Source organism: Camponotus floridanus, unplaced genomic scaffold (assembly GCF_003227725.1).
Source record: "Camponotus floridanus strain SB8 unplaced genomic scaffold, Cflo_v7.5 scaffold6, whole genome shotgun sequence".
In the NCBI taxonomy this organism is placed as follows: Eukaryota; Metazoa; Arthropoda; class Insecta; order Hymenoptera; family Formicidae; genus Camponotus; species Camponotus floridanus.
In genome coordinates this window covers 3466294-3487231 of record NW_020229769.1, presented here as the reverse complement: position 1 = coordinate 3487231, position 20938 = coordinate 3466294, and the positions used below count along the sequence as shown (strand labels likewise).

Below are 20938 nucleotides of genomic sequence, written 5' to 3'. Positions count from 1 at the left end.
AGAGAGAAAATGCACAATGGCTATATGTACATGCATATAGTAATCCATTTTACATAATATAATACATGTCTGGAACAAACTTTTAACAATAATAAGTTATATATTCTAGTATGTAATGGTGTGTCAATTAAAATAGAATATACTCCATGATATTGTACTTATGATGGATAACAAATTTTCTTTTTGAAAAAAAACTATTAATATTATTTTTCTGATTTATATATAATTCTATAATTTATCTTATGTCTATATATATATATATCAATATTGTATCAATGACGTTTGAAATATATATACATGTGTATATTACATATGACTAATTTTCATTCTATAAAATATATTATCGTGGAGAGCTTTCTATAAGCAATTAGCTTATAATTACTTATTGTATAATTGATTCTCTTTACAAAGTAGAAAAATTTTGGAACGTCTTCCAAATAATTTTAAGTTTTTTATACGATTTGTTTTTGGCCATATTTATATGTAATGTTCCATCATTATGAATATCTAATAATTTCTTAACCGATTTGAAACAGATTTTTTTCTTTCAACAAATATAATTTATATAAAATCTCAACTCTACATTATGGGAGACTCTTGTAAATTGAATATATGTAGTTCATTTAGCGCGGGAAAATGTTGCTCGTTGATTCGCCAATTCATGTCGCATTAATTGCATTGTTTTTCAATTTTACCACACGTGTGATTTTCTTCTTTTCATATATTTTTTCAATTTCTCGTAGTACATTAATATTTGCACCTCGTGCGAGTGACATTACATACAATGCTATTAAAATTATTCTGTTTCAATACTTTGTACGTTATCTTAACTTATTCGAAAGTAGAACCAATCGTGTCTTTCTTCCGCGATACGTGATTGGTCCTGGAAGACAATACGCAATAAAAGAGCTCATCCGCCGAGTGAAAAACCACAGTCACTTCGATACAGGTCATAGCAGTGAGTGGATGTATTAACGTGTTTTGGAAGCTTTCTAGTTGTGAAACCTAATCATTTTAAGGTCATACAAGGATTTCAAGTGAGTATGGGATTTTGAAATATCTGAATAATTTCTGTGATTGGAAGTTTCAGTCATCTTTACGTTTAATATCTCGACAATATGACTCATTATGTTGATGTAGACAAGCATGTGTTGGGACTGCGTAATCATAAGAAAACAAAAGGCGCGTACTGTTGAAAGCACGCCAAATTCGTAACAAAAAAGAAGCAAAAGGCGTATTAATTGTAAAGAACTAGCAAACGTTGAATTTGAATATTTTTTCTCGCGCAAAAATAAAAAAAGAATTTATTTAATTTTAGTTAATTTGAATTACACTTTACGAAAATACACATATTGCGTGATATTACAACCAAGATTTTTGGAAGTATGTCCTACACAATTCTATATATATGTGTAGGAATACATTAAAGATGAAAGATATTCTCTTTTTTCACTTATAAAATTACATTTTGTCTATAAGATCATATAATCTGTACTCCAAGATATACAATTACATAAATATTTTTAAATTGTATTAACCATAAAATAAGATAATGATATCAATACAAGAGAATACAAGAGAATATCCTACTCAAATAAATGCTGTCTTAGAAAATGGAGTTGCAAAATTACATAGCAAATCTATGTTTGTTCTCAACTTAACATATGCAAATAATTATTTTTTACTTTTTCCTTATATATTGGAATTTGCTGAATAAATTTTTTGAATTTTGATTATAATTTGAATAAAATCAACTATTGACAAATTGCAATTTGATGATATTACAAATAATTTCTTCAAATTTATCTCGTATCTTATCTAGTTTATTTATTTCCAAATAGATTTTTCTAGTAAAATGTCATAAAATAAAAAGATAAAATATGATTTTATAAGAAAATATTTGAAAAATTATAATTCCATTTTTTTATATTTAATATCTTTTTATATGTAGTATTTAGGCATATTATTTAAAATTATTTTATGTAATTTAAAATGTTTAGAAAATTATCTATTTTTTTTTAAATAGAAATTCTGATGCATTTTAGAGATATTTTTAAATGTATCCATTTCGTTTAAATCATAATTAAAATAAAATATAAAATTAAACGAATTAAAATTAGACGAATTATTTCAGAAATATTTTATATATAATTTTGTTTTTATCAAAATTATTAAATTTTTAGATATGTCTCGTCAAGGAGATAGAGGTTTTGACCCCTCTGAGCCATCAACTAGTGGACGTAAGAAACCTTACTCTAGACCTTCAGAATCAGTAAGTTAAAAGTAATATAAGACATCATATTAAATAATTACATGTTTTTCCAAGTGTTATTTGAAAAACATTATATATTGCAATATAATTTACATTTCTTATACTTATTTAGTTTTTACAAATATCTAGTATTAAATATTGATTAGTTATTATATTAATATTAAGTTATTATATTTATATTAATTTTTTAAAGTATTGTTATTGAAAATAATAATATATTTCATTCATATTTCATCGATATTTTATTTTAGTTTCAATTTTTAGAAATAATTATCTTTTTTTATGATAGTTTTATATATTTATTAGAAATAATCAAAAAGAAATCTGGCATAAAATTTATTATTTATTAATGAGAGAGAAAGAAAAAAAGAACATTTGGATTATATATATATATAAAATTGTATCCCTTAATTATACTTTTTAATTGAATATGTATTTTTTGTTACAGGAATATTCTGTAAAAGGAATAGTAAAGGTTAGTATGTAATTAATAATATGACAATAATTTAGCTTTGTTTTATGCTAGATATTATATACACTTAGATTAAAAATAATTATTTTAATATTGATATGATAATGCATGAAGAGGGAATATTTCAAAGGTTATTTTGAAAATGTTATATTCAATATTTATTTTTTTAATAAGAATTTTATAATTATTTATATACAATTTTTGCGTACACAAGTTTAAAAGATTTATGTGTGAATATAAAAGATGATATTATTATTATTATTATTACTGTTGTTATTGTTATTATTGTTGTTGTTATTGTTATTATTGTTGTTGTTATTGTTATTATTGTTGTTGTTATTGTTATTGTTGTTATTGTTATTACTAGGATATCCGCCATGAAGATGGTGCAAGTACATATTCATCACAATCCACTGTTCCTGTAAAAATTAAATCAGGTATTTTATTTTCTAATCTCTTTTTATTAGATTCTTTCATCTTAGTTTTTTTAATTATTAATTTTATGAATTTTTTAAATTCTTATTTTATAATTATTAATTTTGTGTGTGTGTATATATATACATATATATATATATATATATATATATATATATATTAAAGTTATATAATATATAAAATTTACATTTTTAAATAATATATAAATCAAAGAAATTTTTTGAAAATTTGATGTGAGAAAACATTATATCTTTGTACTTATAATTTTATAATTATAACTTATAATTAGTAAAAATCTTCATATATAATTTATAGAAAGTGGAGATGCTGCATCGACAAAAGAAACACGTGGTCGACGCAAGATGGAAATTATTTATGTCACTAAACCAGCAAATTTAGTAACTAAAAAAGGTTTGTATAGAAATTTTTAAAAATTGTGTGTTAACCTTTTATTAATTTATGATCTATATTAATTGTACATTGAAGAGCACATTTTTAATTTTTTTTTACAATAATATTATTATATATATAAACCAATTTATATTATATCTTTGTAATATTTAATTTTAATTTTTATTAATTTATAGGAACGTCTGGGAGACCTGTATCATTGCAAACAAATCATTTTAAAGTACCTACAGTACCTGATTGGTGTCTTTATAAATATCGTGTTGATTTTGAACCAGAAGAAACTCGTACATATATTAAAAAAGGTTTGCTTAGACTTCATAAAGAAAAAGTTGGTGCCTATATCTTCGATGGTACAATCTTGTATACAACCTGTCGTTTACCAGATGTAAGTATTATATATCAATATTTCATATTACTATTTGGATAAATAGAATATATAATTCAAACATTTTTATAAATAAATGCAAAAAATTTTTAGAAAGTGGAATTGGTGTCTACTAGACAATCTGATGATATGCCTATTAAAATAGTTATACGTTTAGTTGGAGACATGATGCGAGATGATCCACATTATATACAATTCTTTAATATAATAATGAGAAAATGCCTAGAACATTTAAAATTGCAACTGGTTGGCCGTGAATATTATGACGCTCGAAACAAGGTTAATAAAAATTTATATTGATATATTTACATTTTACTGAAAGTTTAATAATTTTTATATATGTTGTTATGTAATGATTTTGTATATATTATAGGTTAACATACATCAATTTAGATTAGAATTATGGCCTGGATATATTACATCTATCAGACAATATGAACATGATATACTAATGTGCGCTGAAGTAACGCATAAAGTAATGCGTCAAGAAACTTTATTAGATATATTAAGTGATTGCTATAGACGTGGTGCGGATTATAGAGTAAGTATTAAAATTTTTATTTGTATACTTTACATTTTCGTATTTCATTTTATACATATAGAAAATATTTGTATATAAATGTTTTACAAGATTTAATTTATGTGAGGCATATTTTTTCCTTTAAAGATAAATTCAACATTGTAAAGTGAATTAAAATCTATCTAAATATATGCTTTCTCACTTATTTCTCACTTTATGAGTAATTTAAGTTATATATACACATATATATGTTTAAGTCATTATATATACACATAAATATGTATATTTTATATAATGTTTTTATCATTGTTAGAATATATAAATATATAAAATAATTTCTAATAACTATCATTCTTTTGGCAAATATAAGATTTTAATTTGAGACTAACGTTTTCTAAATAGATTAAATGTACATAAAAAAGAATTTTGATATTTCTTTTCTTTGATATATTATTTCTCTTTGAAAAGAAATAAAAAAAATGATAGTTATTAGAAATTATTTTTCATATTTATATATACTGACAATAATAAATTATATAAAATTATATATATATATATACATATATATATATATATATATATGTATATATATATATGTATGTATATGTATGTATGTATATAAATTGTATATAAATTTCCAGAAAGAGTTTTGCAACAGTGTGATTGGAATTATTGTACTTACGGATTATAATAATAATACATATCGTATCGAAGATGTCGATTTTGATACAAGTCCTTCTTCAACATTTTCTATGAAATCTGGAGAAAGTATATCTTATCAAAATTATTATAAAAAAAGATACAATATCACAATAACAAATGGCACACAACCAATGTTAGTGACAAAAACAAAATCAAAGACAAGGAATGCTGGTCAAGGAGAATTTGTTTATCTAGTTCCTGAATTGTGCCGTGCCACAGGTTGTGTGCGAATATTTTGCGATACTTTCTTTTGTTAATACATAAATTCTTTTCACTTGGCAGATAAATATTATGTAACATTTTTTGTTTTGTATAAATTGTGCACTAATTCAATTATTTATATTATAGGTTTAACTGATAGTATGAGAGAAAATTTCCATCTTATGAGAGCACTAGCTACACATACTCGTGTCTCACCCGACTCTCGAATTGAAAAACTGATGAGATTTAATATTAGACTTCGTAAAGAGACAAAAGTTATAGATGAACTTAAAGACTGGAATATGGAATTAGAAAAAAATTTACTTGAAGTTCCTGCTCGTGTACTAGCTCCTGAAAGACTTGTATTTGCTAGGAATAATAAGATTAACTGTGTAGAAGGAGATTGGACGAGACAAATGCAAAGAGCACATTTATTCAATACTGTTCATTTGAAACAGTGGATAGTAATTGCAAACCAACGAGATGATCAGAGTGTAAAGGTGAATAATTTATAATTAATCAAAACAAATATAAAGGATAACGTATATTTAAGTTTTATATATATATAATAATATATACAGGGTGTTTCTAAAACGATGTCGGAGATTTTAAGGGCGTATTCTAGGGGTTAAAATAAGAAAAAGTTCATATAAACATGGGTCCAAAAATGCTTTTCCTCCTAGTTATAGCCCTCTAAAGTTGAGGGAAAAAATTGTCAAAATCACATAAAAATGAAGCTCATTATTAATTAGCTCATTATTATGCTGTGCAAAACTTTAACGTTCTATGAAAAAGTTTCCGAGAGTTACGATACATTTTTCGATTTTTTCCCTAAACTTTAGGAGGTTACAACTCGGAGGAAAAGCATTTTTGGACTCATGTTTATATGAGTTTTTTTTCTTATTTTAATCTTTAGAATACGCCCTTAAAATCTCCAACTATCTCCGATAGTTTTAGAAACATCCTATATATATATATATATATATATATATATATATATATATATATATATACAGGGTGTCCCTAAATTCGCGCCCACGGAGTACAAGGCGTGATACTTTAGGCTAAAAGAAATAACTTTTTCCTTTAGCAAAATTGCGTGCGATAAGTAGTTTTTGAAAGAGAGCAGGTTGAAGTAAACCAATAGGCGTTCTGGTGTAAGTGGCGCTCAGGCGCATCAAATTCTTGACTAGTATTTACAAGTAATGTTAAAACATTAATGCTTTGTTATAATTAGTTTACTATGAATTTATTTTTATCTTAGTTATGATTTTATTTTAATTATAGTATTATATAATTAGTTAGATTATACTTAAGACTCAAATAATAAGAATCAACTTGAATACTGAACCGTGATCTTTTTCCATATTGTATTCTTTTATTCACGGTTCAGTATTCAAGTTGATTCTTATTATTTGAGTCTTAAGTATAATCTAACTAATTATATGTATAATTAAAACAAAATCATAACTAACATAAAAATAAATTCATAGTAAACTAATTATAACAAAGCATTAATGTTTTAACATTATTTATAAATACTAGTCAAGAATTTGATACAAGTGAGCGAAGCGCGCGCGCCGGCCCTGAGAGTCACTTACACCAGAACGCCTATTGGTTTACTTCAACCTGCTCTCCTTCAAAAACTACTTATCGCACGTAATTTTGCTAAAGGAAAAAGTTATTTCTTTTAGCCTAAAGTATCACGCCTTGTACTCCGTGGGCGCGAATTTAGGGACACCCTGTATATATTTATTTATTTAATTATTTATTTAATTATTTTTTAATACAAATTATCTTTATCTTGCTAATCTAATTTTACAGAAGTTTTTGGCTAACCTAAGCACAGTATCAAATGGAATATCATTTCGATTTGAGTATCCGCAAATACATTATTTGCGCGATGATAAATCGAGCGTATATGCCGAGATTCTCGAACACATTCTTAGCAGGAGTACGCCTGACTTAGTATTCTGCGTAGTGAGCAATAATCGCGTTGACCGTTATGCAGCAATTAAAAAGAAATGTTGTGTAGATAGACCCGTCCCATCACAAGTTATGTTACAAAAAAATTTGGACGGAAGAAATGCCATGACTATTGCTACGAAAGTAGCGATACAGATGAACTGTAAATTGGGCGGTGCACCTTGGTATATTGAATGGCCCTTAAGAGGATTAATGACTATTGGTTTTGATATATGTCACGATTCGAACACGAAGGGCAGAGATTTTCGTAAGTATCATTTAAATATCGTTTTGAGAGATGTATTATTTTAATGTCCTGAAAACTCTGTATTTATATTGTATTCTTTTACTGTCTAAATTTCGTATATTTTTTCTGCATAACGTTTCATATAATCGTAAATTGAATATAAATGAAATTTTTTACATTACAGTGGCAATGGTGGCAACTATCGATCAAACACTGACGCGATACTATAGCTCTATTACTTTATATCATAATAGCGAGGAGCTCGTAGAGCAACTTTGTACAAATGTATGCAAGGCTGTGCAAGCCTATCGTTCTCTAAATAGGGCTTTACCTATGTACCTTGTAATTTATCGTGATGGTGTCAGTGAAGGTCAAATACCGCAGGTTTGCGAAAATGAAGTAGAAGGTTTAAAAAAGAAGCTTGAAGAAATATATTATGGTCCAAATTTCAAGATGATATTTATAATTGTGTCTAAACGAGTAAACGTTCGACTTTTCGAGAAGAGAAACAATCCTAAGATTGGTACTGTCGTTGATGATGTTATAACCAGCCCGTTTAAATACGATTTCTTTCTTGTATCGCAAAATGTCAGACAAGGCACTGTTTCACCAACTTCGTACAATATTATTTCGGATAATACAAGCTTAAACGTAGATGTGATACAAAACTTAACTTACAAATTAACACACATGTATTATAATTGCTCAAGTACCGTTCGAGTACCGGCGCCTTGTCATTATGCACAAAAGCTATCGTTCTTAGTGGGACGAATTCTTCATCGACCTCCAAGTACGCAGCTGGAAAATAAGCTGTATTTCTTGTGATATAACATAAATATGTCTTTTCATTATGGATTTACTTGGTATATTATGCTTAGTGTATTATACTTAGTATATTTTTATAACTTTTAGATGATTAAGAAGACAGTGGTTAAATGTGTTCATGATTTTATTTTTATATATCCTGGAGCTTGATGTATGCAATACTATTAGATTATAAGATTTCCTATATAACAGTACCAAATATTGTTCCAAAAAGTCTATTCTATTTGATTTATTATAAATAGATACACGATATTAACACATTGTATAAGATGCTATAGTTTTTTTTTCTTTTTTTTTTCCTTTTCTTTTTAACATCTTTAATATATGAACATTAAAATAATTACTATTAGTTTAAATTTTTAATACAGATATTAAATATAGCTTAGTAACTTTTTTTTTAATAGTACATATAGTATAATAATATTATATTAGATACATGGAATTTTGATGACTGATAAATATATGAACAATTTTAAATAGACTTTTAATTTTATTTTCGAATTATAAAAGTTTTTATTAGCCATATATTTTTAAAATACACAGTTATGTATAAGAATATAAATGCATTTATACATAATATATAGTTATAACAAAGAAGTCGGACAATCAACATTATTTCATATATATAGTTTAGAGAAACAAAGAACAAATATAAATCAAATTATTTGTAGCGAATTCGATTGGATACACTGGTACACATTAAAGACATAAATTTACAATAATGTAATTAAAATAAAGGTAATTAGTATTGCAAGTTATTATTATATACTTACATAGTCAATATTGTTATTCAATACTAATGATTCGTAGAATTAATTATTTTATTTTTAGTCATTTATGCTGTTGAAACAATCTTTAAATACACCAGTGCACTCAACTGAATTCGTTATTAATATAAAAATATGATACTTATTTTAATTTCATGCAGTCAAATGATAGGTCTGGATTTAAAGTAAAAGATTGTTAAGATTTATATGATTACTATATCTATACTATATAGTTACAATAGTATATTTTCCTCATGATTAATTCATTTATTTTATGTTGATACATGTATAATGAGCTGAATAGATACTTATTATTTCAATACATAAAATGCATTTTACTTATGTCTTATACAGCATATACATATTTATGTCATCAACACAATTATAGCAGTATATGAGTTTGAAGGAAGCAAAACGTTCGAAATAATACAAGCTATAAATGTTCTGAATAAGAAACCGTAATAAATTTTATGATTATGAATATATTTTTGTTTTAAACTTAATAAAAATATATTTTCAATATAATAATTAATTGCATATCAACTTAGATATATTAAAAAATTAAATTAAATTAAAAATTAAGTTAATTTTTATTTCTTACAGAGTAGGATCATTTGTATCATCGTAGTATGACGATATTAAATATGCCTTAATTTCTAATATTCTTTTTTGACTTGGATAAGTCGGAATTTAAAAATTTAATACATATAGTGTTCTATAAAAATATATTTATACTTTAAATATATAAGTATGCTTTATATATTAATATATTATTTAATATATTAATATGCTTTATATGTTATATATTTAATTTACATATATATTATTCAGTTTGTAATTTTCTATAATTCTGCTTATATTCAATTTGCTATATATATATATATGTGTGTGTGTGTGTGTGTGTGTGTGTCTGCTGCTGTGCGTGCGTGCATGCGTGTGTGTGACATAATGACAGATATCCTATCCTATTATAATTATACGCGTTGTCGTTTCGATTATGTTTAACATGAACATATCTTTTGTTCTCAATAAAGATGAAATATTAATAAGGTTATATAAAATTACAACACAAAGATAAAAGCAAAATCATATGGACATAAACAATCATGGAACTTGAAGAGTTTGCGAGTCTTCAGTTAGATAAACCGTTACCCGACGTGAGAGTATGTAATATATATCAATAAGATTTTAACAATTTCACATCTTTATTGATATACGTACGAATTTTGTTAAAAAATTTTTCACTACTAACTAGAACATTTGAAAACTTTTCTCAGATATTAATGTTAATGAACGTCCAGCGATTCAATATTTCATACTACAATTTTATTCAAATGTCCTTATATAGAATGAAGAACAATTGCGAAAGCACTCCTTGGATGCTAACTTGGAAAGGAGACCTATAGATAGAGCAATTCATATTCTTTTGTAAGTAGATTACACGTCTTAAATCTTAATCTAATTAAAAATATATATTTAAAATAATTTTTTGTCAATTTTTGTAAAGATAAATTTTTGATTTATACGATATTAATATTTCACTTCATATATATTATCAATATTTTTTTTATTACAAATGTTATTTTTATTATTTGTTAAAAGTCTTACATGTCCTACCCCAGGCAGCAAGGTCTTAAAGACGTCTTTAGACGTCATCTTGCTACCTGGGACATAACTCTTTTGTGTACGTGTGTAATGATTTTCATATTTTTTAGAAGTTAAAAGATTTTATAATTTTTTTGGGGCGATATACAAAAATCTAAAAATAAAAATCTAAAAATCTAAAATCCTAAGTTTATCATAAAATTTTATTCTGAAGTGCGCGAGAGTAGTTTCGCATATGTCAACTTGTTAAACCTTGATCGGAAATACGTAATCCGCTTCCGATTACCGAATCAAGGTCAACAACGCATTAATTAAGTCTCGCGAAGCTGAGAATGATTTCAGAATAAAAAATATTTCTTCAATGATGCGGTAATTTCTGACGTAATTATCTTTAAAAATCATATCCATTAATAATCATATCCGCATCAAAAGTCATCGAAATCTTCAGTTTAAATCTTTATAGATATTTAATTTTATGTGTATCGAACAATTTTTAACATTTCATTACAGGTACACACGCTTGTAAATAAGCTTTCTTAAAGATATATATTATTAATAAAAGATTCCTAAAATAAAATAAGATCATATCACATGAGTTTTTATTTAAAAAAGTTTTCATATTTTTGATATCTAGCAAGATAATTCAAATCGGAATTTTTGAAATTAAACTTTTAGAGAATTTTAATTAATGTTACTCTCTAGAAATACATAATAAATCGAATATTTTTCCTATGTTAAATCAATCCAAGATCGCGTTCAATTAAAATCGGAGCGTTTTCAGAACAGATTTTCGGAGAGAAGCGCGATTGAAAGATCCGCTCGTGAATCTTTTTTCCTGTGATACATCGTACCAGCGCATCGGATTGCAGGATGACGCGATCGTTAAATCATCTTTTGTGTCGCACACATCGGGAATTACGCAACGACGACGCCCTCGGCGCATAATGCATACATAGAACATACATACATACGTCGCGCGATGCATCACGACGTATCTTTTTACCACCCAGTACGTGGGTCGCGTTCGTGTCGGCTCGACGTGACTCGGGCGCGTTCGTGCAACATCGACGGCAAATCAGATACAATCGATAGCGTGGAAATCGCGGACGAAGAGAGGCTGCCTCCGCTGCCTCACTTCACTCGCGTCCAGCTGTCATTCGTGTCCTCTGTACGTCGTGTCACGTTCCTCGCGTGCCGTGTCCGCGTAAAGGAAGCCCACGACGATTGATCGATTCCCTCCGCGCGTACGCTGGCTGCGACATCGATGAATAAGATGCGCCTCGAAAATGTTGCAAGAGGGAGATGAAGCCCTGTACGAGATCGCGTCCGATCCGTAAGTAGTTAATTGACGACGAGTGATATACGGTGCGGTGTTTCTCCGTCGTAACGAGAGCCTTGGACGCGTGATCAATCGTAGGTTCATCCTTACAATTAATCAGAGTTGTTACCCTTCTTATCTCACGTTCCACGCGCGCGCGCACTCGTGCTCTCCTAAAAATAACGCGCGTTCGTTCAAGGAGCGTGCTGTCCTGTCGTAAACCGTGCTAATTATAGTCCTTTAAAGAGATAGCCAAGAGATGAGAGGCATTCCCCCGAGTATCGTAATATCAGTGATATACCAGGATTGTGAGAAGTTTACAGACGTCGAGATTTTTAGGTTAACTGATCTATAGATACGCATTTAAATTTCATCTCCGCGAAGTTGTCTCGTTTTTTAAATATATTTATAGTGTGCAGTAGTAAATATAATAGATATTTTGCAAAATTTACCTATTATTTGCTATTATAAAAATATAACAACAGATACTCAATGAAAATATGTAAAATATATAATAATAAATACTTAAGAAATAAAATAATAAATATTTAATAATAAATACTTAGGAATAATGTATAATAGATACATTTAATATCTGTTATATTGATTTCTTTGCTATCAATTGTGGAAATTTGCAAAGAATTTTCACAAGCATTTTGATCGATATAATTGACAAAATAACTTAATCGATAACTTATGTTAATTGCCACAAGAAAGCAAAATTGTATTCATGTTGAATCACATTTCTTAAAATATTCTTTAAAATTCTCTTTCCACATCTCTTATAAATATTTGTTTTATGAGCTCATATGTAGTTTGAATTATATCTCAGAATGTTATTAGAGTAACTTTTTCTACTTCTTACTTATCTTATTTAAGTTGAATGAATATTAGAAAATATAAATTTGTCTGTTATAAAGTATAAAAAAAAATTCTTCTTTTTTTATTATAAATAAAAAGTACAATTTGCTAAACTCTATTGCTTTCATCTCTCTTTCTTTCCATAAAATCAAAATATATATCCTTTTAAATGCGAGAAAATCCAGGACTGAGAATAATATGTCTACAATTATTATATTAATACTATTACTATATAATATACAAATGAATGAAATATTGCAGAACCTATCATTTATGTTTTTTGAAAAAATCTTGAAATTTTTTCAGGAAAGGAGAAGAGATCCAAAAACTTAGTGTTATACAAAATCTACCAAGTCTTTTAGCTACCGACATACAATCATGTATGTCTCGAGTGGTACCTAAGATGCAGCAGTCTCTGGCTACTGCATCAACCGAGTTTCACATAGCAGCATCATCTACATTTAAAACAATTTTAGAGCAAAAGCTTGTCAGCCATAATGTTTTCAGTCAGACATTCCTTCAAAGTATATTAAATTCTCTGGAGAGTCGTGATCCAGGTAAACACATCTAATTGTTAATTAATTAAAATAACAATAATTATTTTGTAGAATGTAAAATTTTACAATTAAGAATATTAAATATTATATTTTTATTTCTATTTCCCTTTAATTCACTTTGATTATATGTGTCAATGTTAAAGTTATCTGTCACGCATGGTTGGAGACCTTACTGGATGTGATAGAGTTACTGCCGGTAGAAGTTGTAAGAGCACAGGTTTGTAAAGGCAATTTTTAGAAATTTATATTTTTATTTATATCAATATTCAATTATTCAATATTTTATTACATTTGGAGGGAAAATGTTATGTTTCCACATGCATATGTTTCCACAATGTATTTAATATATAAAATATATTTATGTCAATAAACAATTTTTTAAAAAACGTAATGCATAAGAAAGTAAAGTAAAATACAATTATACATATAGTTTGCAAATGGAAAATTAAGAAAGGAGCATTATACTAGCACTATAATTTAATTATTGAAATATTATCTAAATGTAATAAAATAACTCTTTTTTTTGAATGGATAATAACAAAAATACTTTTACAGATTCTTCCATTGACTATAAGTAAAGGACAATTGTCACAACCTATCTATTCCAGGATAACATGTAGCAGATTATTAGGAAAGATTTGTACACGATTTGATTCTGCTATGTGAGTATATACATTTATTTATATATTTGAATATATCTAACTTTCATGATTGTAACATATATAATAAAATGTACAAAATTTTTAAATAAAATAATATGTTTTGAAGACTATTTCAGTAATCAAATTTTTATATATCAGTTATTCATGTATTGTTAGTGGAAGCAACTTAAATCATGTTCATTAAGCTATTACCTATTATTATATTCTTGTATATTATAAAGTGTTATCTAGAGATTTATATTTTATATTATTTATATTTAAATAATCCATAATTTGTTACTTATTGCTTGATGTTTTATTTGATAAATAAGCATTCCATTATTTAATCATTAACATTGTTAGGATACAAAAGGAAGTTCTACCAACGGTACACTCTCTCTGTCAGGATGTAAATAGTGATGTGCGTGCTAATATTTGTTTGCAATTACGTTTTGTTGCGGAGGGTCTTGGTGCTGAGTCTGTGAAACCTGCTTTACTACCATCTCTAGTAGAATTAGCAAGTGATGAAGAAAGCAATGTAAGATATGCCTCTGTACAGACAATAGTGTATTTACTACCTCATCTTCAGGAAGGTGAGTTTTAATCAATGTTTTAAAGAGCTATTTTAGCTTTTAATGAGTAAATTATATGCAATGAAAAAATATTTCTTGTAATAAATAGCAGGAATTAATTCAAACAAATTATTTATAGATACAATAAAAAATATAATAGCACCGCTTGTTAAAAAACTATGTGAAAATGCAGCTAAATCAGAAGACAATGTGATATGTATAATAGCTCAAGAATTGGGAAAACTTGTACTTGGCCTAGAAAGTAAGAGAAATCATTTTTTGCATTTATGTAGGCAGCGTGCAGTGCATGTTTAAATAATAATATTCAAACAGAACGATAATGATAATTTAATGAGCATAACATACTTAATCTTACTTTGTGAATTCAACACGCAATAATTCTCCGGATAATAATGATCTTTCATATCATAATGATCACTTGTCAGTGCATCAAATGTTGTAAGTAATGCATTTACATCATCTGGATAACTTGATAAAATAAATATTGTGGAATTTATGAAGATTAAGTATGTAATACTCATCATAATAATTGAATATACTTAAATATATACTTAAAGATATATTTAAATATAATATAAATATGTGTATAATATAAACACATATGTATATAATTTTAGAATGCTTATCAACATCAGAAAAAACATGGTTCTTGAAATATTTTCAACAACTTGCACAGATGGGAATACCATCATTGAAAAAAGAAAAGCCGCAGTTTACATTTGTGAGTATCTATATTTTATATAATTTTATTAAATTTTAAATATATTTTCTATATATAAAATATAATTATATATATATATATATATATATATATATATATATATATCACAATACAATATAGTACAATAGATTAAAGTGTAGTGTAGTAATTAATATAGACATATATTGCAAATATATGAATTATAAATAACGTATTTTTATAAATTATTTTGTCTTATGTAAATTGATTCCAAAGATAACGACATGTTATTCTTTAATTGTAACATATTCATATTTCATTTCAAATTTTTAGATTAGCAGCAATCCTACACAAGATGAAAGATATGTTGAATGCAGAAGACATTGTGCATTTAATTTGCCTGCAATGTTTATTTTTGTATCAAGCTCTCCAGATGATGTAAATGCATTACTTACGACATTTGATGCACTGGCAAGTGATCATTATTATATGGTCCGGAGAACTGTTGCGTGCGGAATTCACGAAGTAAGATTAAGTATGTTATGCTCATTAAATTATCATAGCAATATTGTATATATATAGTAAAGTAATAATTTGTAGGTGACGAAGGTTTTAGGATCAAAAAGTGCACGGATCAGAGGAAATTTAATAAAATTACTGAAAGATGACTCAGAGGAAGTACTTCAAGGTTTAATTCCTCATATAGGAATAACATTGGAATGTTTAGCTGAAAATCAAACTATTGGAACAGATAGAGTGGTAAGTTAAATTTTATAACAGTAATTCAAGGTAATTTGCTTATTATATTAATTTATTATTTATTAATTTATTTATTATAGGATTCTACTCTGATGGAAATAGGTAAAGCCTTGTTAAAGTGTGAGGCCAAAGTTGCGGGTACATATAATTGGAGAATGGCGTCATTGATGCATGCGCAGCTAGAGATTTTACCTAAATGTTTTCCGAGTGATTTTATATACTCATATTTTGTGCCAATGGCTTTCTCCAGAATTTTGCATGCAGTGAGTTCACAACATTTTATTTTACTGAAAATATTGGAGATTTAATAAACAGTTTAAATTTAAAAATTTTAGCGACCGATACCGGTACGTCTTGCTGCAGGAATACTTTTTCTTGTTCTTTTACGATATAACATGAAACCTATACAAAAAGCGGAACTACGTAATAGAATCTTTACGGATTTAGCTAACAATCCTGATTGTTATGTCAGAATGATGTTTGTCCGTATGATGATCGAGGCGCTGGAAATCTTTTCTTCCGTTTATTTTAAAGAACATTTTTTCAATGTATTATTGAATCTGGCCGAAGATCCAGTAGCTAATATAAGAATGAAAGTAGTATCATTACTACCCCAACTAAAGAGTCAACTGTGGATACCAACTGATAAGAAATTACTGACATCATTAGAATCGGTTGTGAGGCACTTGGTTAATAATGAAAAGGATAAAGATGTATTATTTATCTTAAAAAATATTACACAGAAATTAGATGAAATGGATGTCAAATATGAAGGCCAGAGTGTAAGTATAATTTTTAACAAATTAATGTGCAGATTATATGATATATATATATTTTTTTTTTATTTTTTGCTCAGTTAACAACAAAGCTTACCAAACAAGACATAGAAGATGCCAAAAAGTTGGAAGAAGAAAAAAAGTTATCCGGTATAGGTGTAGGAAAGTCAGCGACTGGAACTATAGTAAAAAAAGGTATAAACATTCAGTAATGTATTGTCTTTATTGATTAAATGTTATTATCAAAAATTTAGATATTTATTTATGTATATTGTATTTATTATATCTGCAATTAAAAAATTATGTTTATATAAAATATTTGTATAAACAGATCATTAATCTTTTTTTAACTTTAATAACATACTTTCTTCTATTCCATATATATAAAGATTATATTTGAAGACAATTTTTATAATTTTTAAAGATGATTAAAAGCTTATAAAGTTATAAAAATATTATTATTAATTTATCACGTTAATGAGAAATAAATATGTCAAAGGTTTATATATTTATAAAATATTTATTCTTTTCAGGTTGGACAAGAACAGGAAGTGATAGTTCTACAAGAGGATTGTAAGTTTGAGATTAAATATATTAATTTGTTAAATAAGATAAATATATAGAATATGTTTGTCAGAAATTATATTATTAATTATATTATTATTCGTTATTAAGTCAATGTATGTGCAATTTATGTTTCAGGCAATCAAAAGGTGAGCGTCCAGTGATGAATAATGAAGCATCATACGAAACAAAGTTGTTATTAATGAAATGTAAGCAACTTATATTATTTAATGATAACAGAAATTGAGAAGCGGAAAACCGTGTCCAAGTAATCCTGTCATCTGTGTTACAAGCCCAAGCCATTTTTTAAAGTACTAATCTTTGTTTTGTGTTAACTATTAAAGGGAGCAATTGAGTTAAATAAATTTTAGCTGAAATATTATTTTTTTAAATTTAATCGAATAAAAAAGGAGATTTGTTAACAAAACTAATAATAACTTTGATTTTAACTTGTTTCAACTAAAATTTAATATCTTGCAGATGGAGCTGCACCATCGCGTCAAACTGTCGAAAACTTAAAAACAAGGTAAGCAAAATTTAGCAAAACAAAGGATACTAATACATGTTTAAAAAAAAATAACAATTATTTATATGTATATTCAAATTGAAAAAATTTACAATTAGATATAACAAATTTTATAAAAGGCCAAAAATTTATCTAGTTTTGTACTTTATTATATAAATAATTTTTCAATAGTATGTATGTTATAATAAAAATTAACATTCTATTAATGTTAATCTTATAAAGAAAGTTTAATTGTAAGTTATGCCCGCTTTATATTTCTAACAGAATTCTACTAACACATCCTTGGGAAAGAGTAGGATATTTCAATTCGCATACTAACACGTCACATCTTAATTTTGAGAACGGATCGTCTAATGATTATATCACGCAAAAGCTACAATGTAACTGCTCCAAGTTGGCTGTATTCCAGGCTCTCTTGCAATTGCCGGATACGTGTGAGCAAGAATATAAGAGTAGCGATACTTTTCAATGCGGTTCGTATTATGATACTGACAACGATCGCGCAAAATTTCGAAAACAATCGATCCAAGCGAGCGAATATAACAACTCTTCCGCCCTTGCTTCGTCAAAGCCTTTTTTTTTATCACTTGTAAGAGAAGATAATAAGCAAGAATCGCAACAGCATTCCTTACTAACAGGACGGGATTACTCGCATGAATTTCCTACTAACATCGGTGACAAGGATAGAGCGCCGAACTTTGCCGGTCTGCGAGCACTGACGGACGCAGCTCACTATAATTCCTGTTGGGCTTTTAGCTCCATGCCGGAAATACCCGTGATGCAGTCCGACGATGAATTCTTAGTGGATGCGGGAATCAGGATACCCGCGCAATTCTCCGCTTCGCCGAGCGCATCTAAAATTCCGCATTTGCAAGATTTTATCGCCACGAGGAGACGACCAAATAACAGCACGATTCGATCTAGACGAAACAGCGTAAATTTCGATAAGCCCAAGTTCAAGAGACATTCCTCTGTTGAATACGAAGATTGCATGAAACGTAGGACGAGTGAGAATGATGACCCGTCAATGAGAAGCACACCAACTTCGATAGATTACGAAGAAGGTTTGCGGCAGCGTAATATGTTGAAGGAAAATCTGAGCGACCAGCAGTCATCTAAGACTAAAAGATATTCCGCGCCGTACGGAAGAACTAGGTTTGGATGGGATGCTAGCCAAGAGAGATCTCTGGACGAAAAATTTAAGAGAAATTCTTTGATACTCGATAAGGAAAAATTGAAATTTGCTAGCTCCAAGTGCGTGCTAGATCGCACGAAACGTCATTCTACAAATTTTAGCTTGAAGCTACCCGACTCTAAAGAAACGAAGCAAAACGTAAAACGTCACAGTCTAGAGGATCACACAACGGTACGTCGAACTATAAAAGGATACTTTTCGACATTGGATGTGAACCATAATCAAGGTCTTAGCAAAATCCCTTTGAGAAACATCGAGTCTCGTAGCAGAACTGCGCCCGCTACCAGAGCGTCCAGCCCCGTACACATGGAGTCGCGATTGAGATTCGATGTCGAGAACTGTGATGACATTCGAAGTTCTAGCGACAGACATTTAAATAGATTTAGCTCGAGTGATGAGGAAGTCGACAAATTATGTAGGATGCTACTACATTCTCAAACAAAAAATGTAATAGCACAGAGTAGCGCAAGCGGAACACCAAGAGGAAGGTACCCTATTCATTTGTTAATGAAGAAACTATAAAATGGTATTATTCTTTCTGTTATGTATCTCTTGCATAATTTCTATAACTCTTCCATGACTGCATTTAGCAACCATATGTTGATTTTCATATTCAGATTTTCAAATTCATTTACAACGGGACTAAATATTGATTGATAATACATAACTACTTTGAAATTTTTTTGCAAAATTTGTAATTGAATATAAATTTTATTTTGTGTGATTAATTTTTTAGCATCACAAACATAACGTTGTCGCAAATAAACAGATAATTTCGTAATATTCAATATCATATTTTAAACTATGATATTATTTACGATATTAATATTTTTATTTATTTTTGAAATTGTAAAGTACCGTTGTACACTCACTTTACCATTTTCTCAAATCTAAAATCACATATCTTAATGTAGAATATCATCAATATAATTCTGATTCTGAAATAAGAGATTCTAAGAGAAATCGCAAATTTTACAAATAATAAAATTATCTAGGAAGTTATGGCCATATAAAAATTATTTTGAGAATATATACAAACTTTAATTGCATATTGACATTAATAAAATTAAATTTGCAATGTATAATAACTTTATGTTAATTATATTAGCATATCAGTTATTGCCATTGTTTCTAATTCACGCTCTAAAACAGGGTATATTTTTATAATTCGTTTGTAAAAGTTTGTGTACAGTAGAGTTTGCATTATTTACTTAATATAATGCAGATATCTGTAACTTATCGTTTTATTTTCTATTTATGTAACAGAATATTTTCTACTCGATTAATAATATTTAAAATTATAGTAAGATAATTTTTTTAAAAGTCTTGATATTTTATCTAATTTTTTTTACTTATAGCTTGAAATTTAATTACATAATTAATTATATAATAACTTTGGGAAATGTTGATTGGCGATAAAAGATGAGTTTTATTAAGAATGTTTAGGCTTATACAAAATTAATTGTCCATGAAATGGCCCTATGTACTTATATAAGATAATATTATAATATTGAGTTTTTTAGTATTTTTTATTATTTGCTGAATCAAATTATGAAGAGAAAAACATGCACGCTTATTTCGAGAAAGACTGTTTTTTAGATTTTGCGATTTAAAATTATAGAATAAAAAAAGTGAGAGGGAGATATTTCGTTTATATTTTAC

At 27.5% G+C, this 20938-nt stretch overlaps 2 protein-coding genes across 6 annotated transcripts; both read left to right on the top strand.

The window, feature by feature from the left end:
* Positions 1-910: 910 nt before the first annotated feature.
* Positions 911-8700, top strand: LOC105253908 (piwi-like protein Siwi). The gene is made up of 12 exons (XM_025413042.1): positions 911-1037; positions 2184-2272; positions 2721-2747; positions 3112-3181; positions 3495-3590; positions 3767-3975; positions 4069-4254; positions 4349-4516; positions 5137-5416; positions 5546-5898; positions 7223-7631; positions 7795-8700. The coding sequence occupies exons 2-12, from the start codon at positions 2186-2188 to the stop codon at positions 8433-8435; spliced, it is 2526 nt and encodes an 841-aa protein (XP_025268827.1). The 5' UTR covers positions 911-1037; positions 2184-2185; the 3' UTR covers positions 8436-8700.
* A 2904-nt stretch (positions 8701-11604) lies between these two features.
* LOC105253901 (serine/threonine-protein phosphatase 4 regulatory subunit 4-like) lies at positions 11605-19954 on the top strand. Of its 5 annotated transcripts, none has more exons than XM_025413038.1 (16): positions 11605-12140; positions 13293-13543; positions 13687-13760; positions 14099-14205; positions 14548-14777; positions 14896-15018; positions 15395-15498; positions 15790-15981; positions 16066-16215; positions 16296-16478; positions 16551-16997; positions 17072-17186; positions 17525-17564; positions 17694-17764; positions 18036-18081; positions 18346-19954. In XM_025413038.1, exons 1-16 carry the CDS (start codon positions 12094-12096, stop codon positions 19796-19798), a joined length of 3633 nt encoding a protein of 1210 aa, XP_025268823.1. In that variant the 5' UTR covers positions 11605-12093; the 3' UTR covers positions 19799-19954. The 5 variants fall into 5 exon arrangements, with proteins under 5 accessions (XP_025268823.1, XP_025268824.1, XP_025268822.1 ...); XM_025413039.1 differs by having other exon boundaries at positions 16057-16215; positions 17694-17704; XM_025413037.1 differs by having other exon boundaries at positions 16057-16215.
* The last annotated feature ends 984 nt before the right edge of the window (positions 19955-20938 follow it).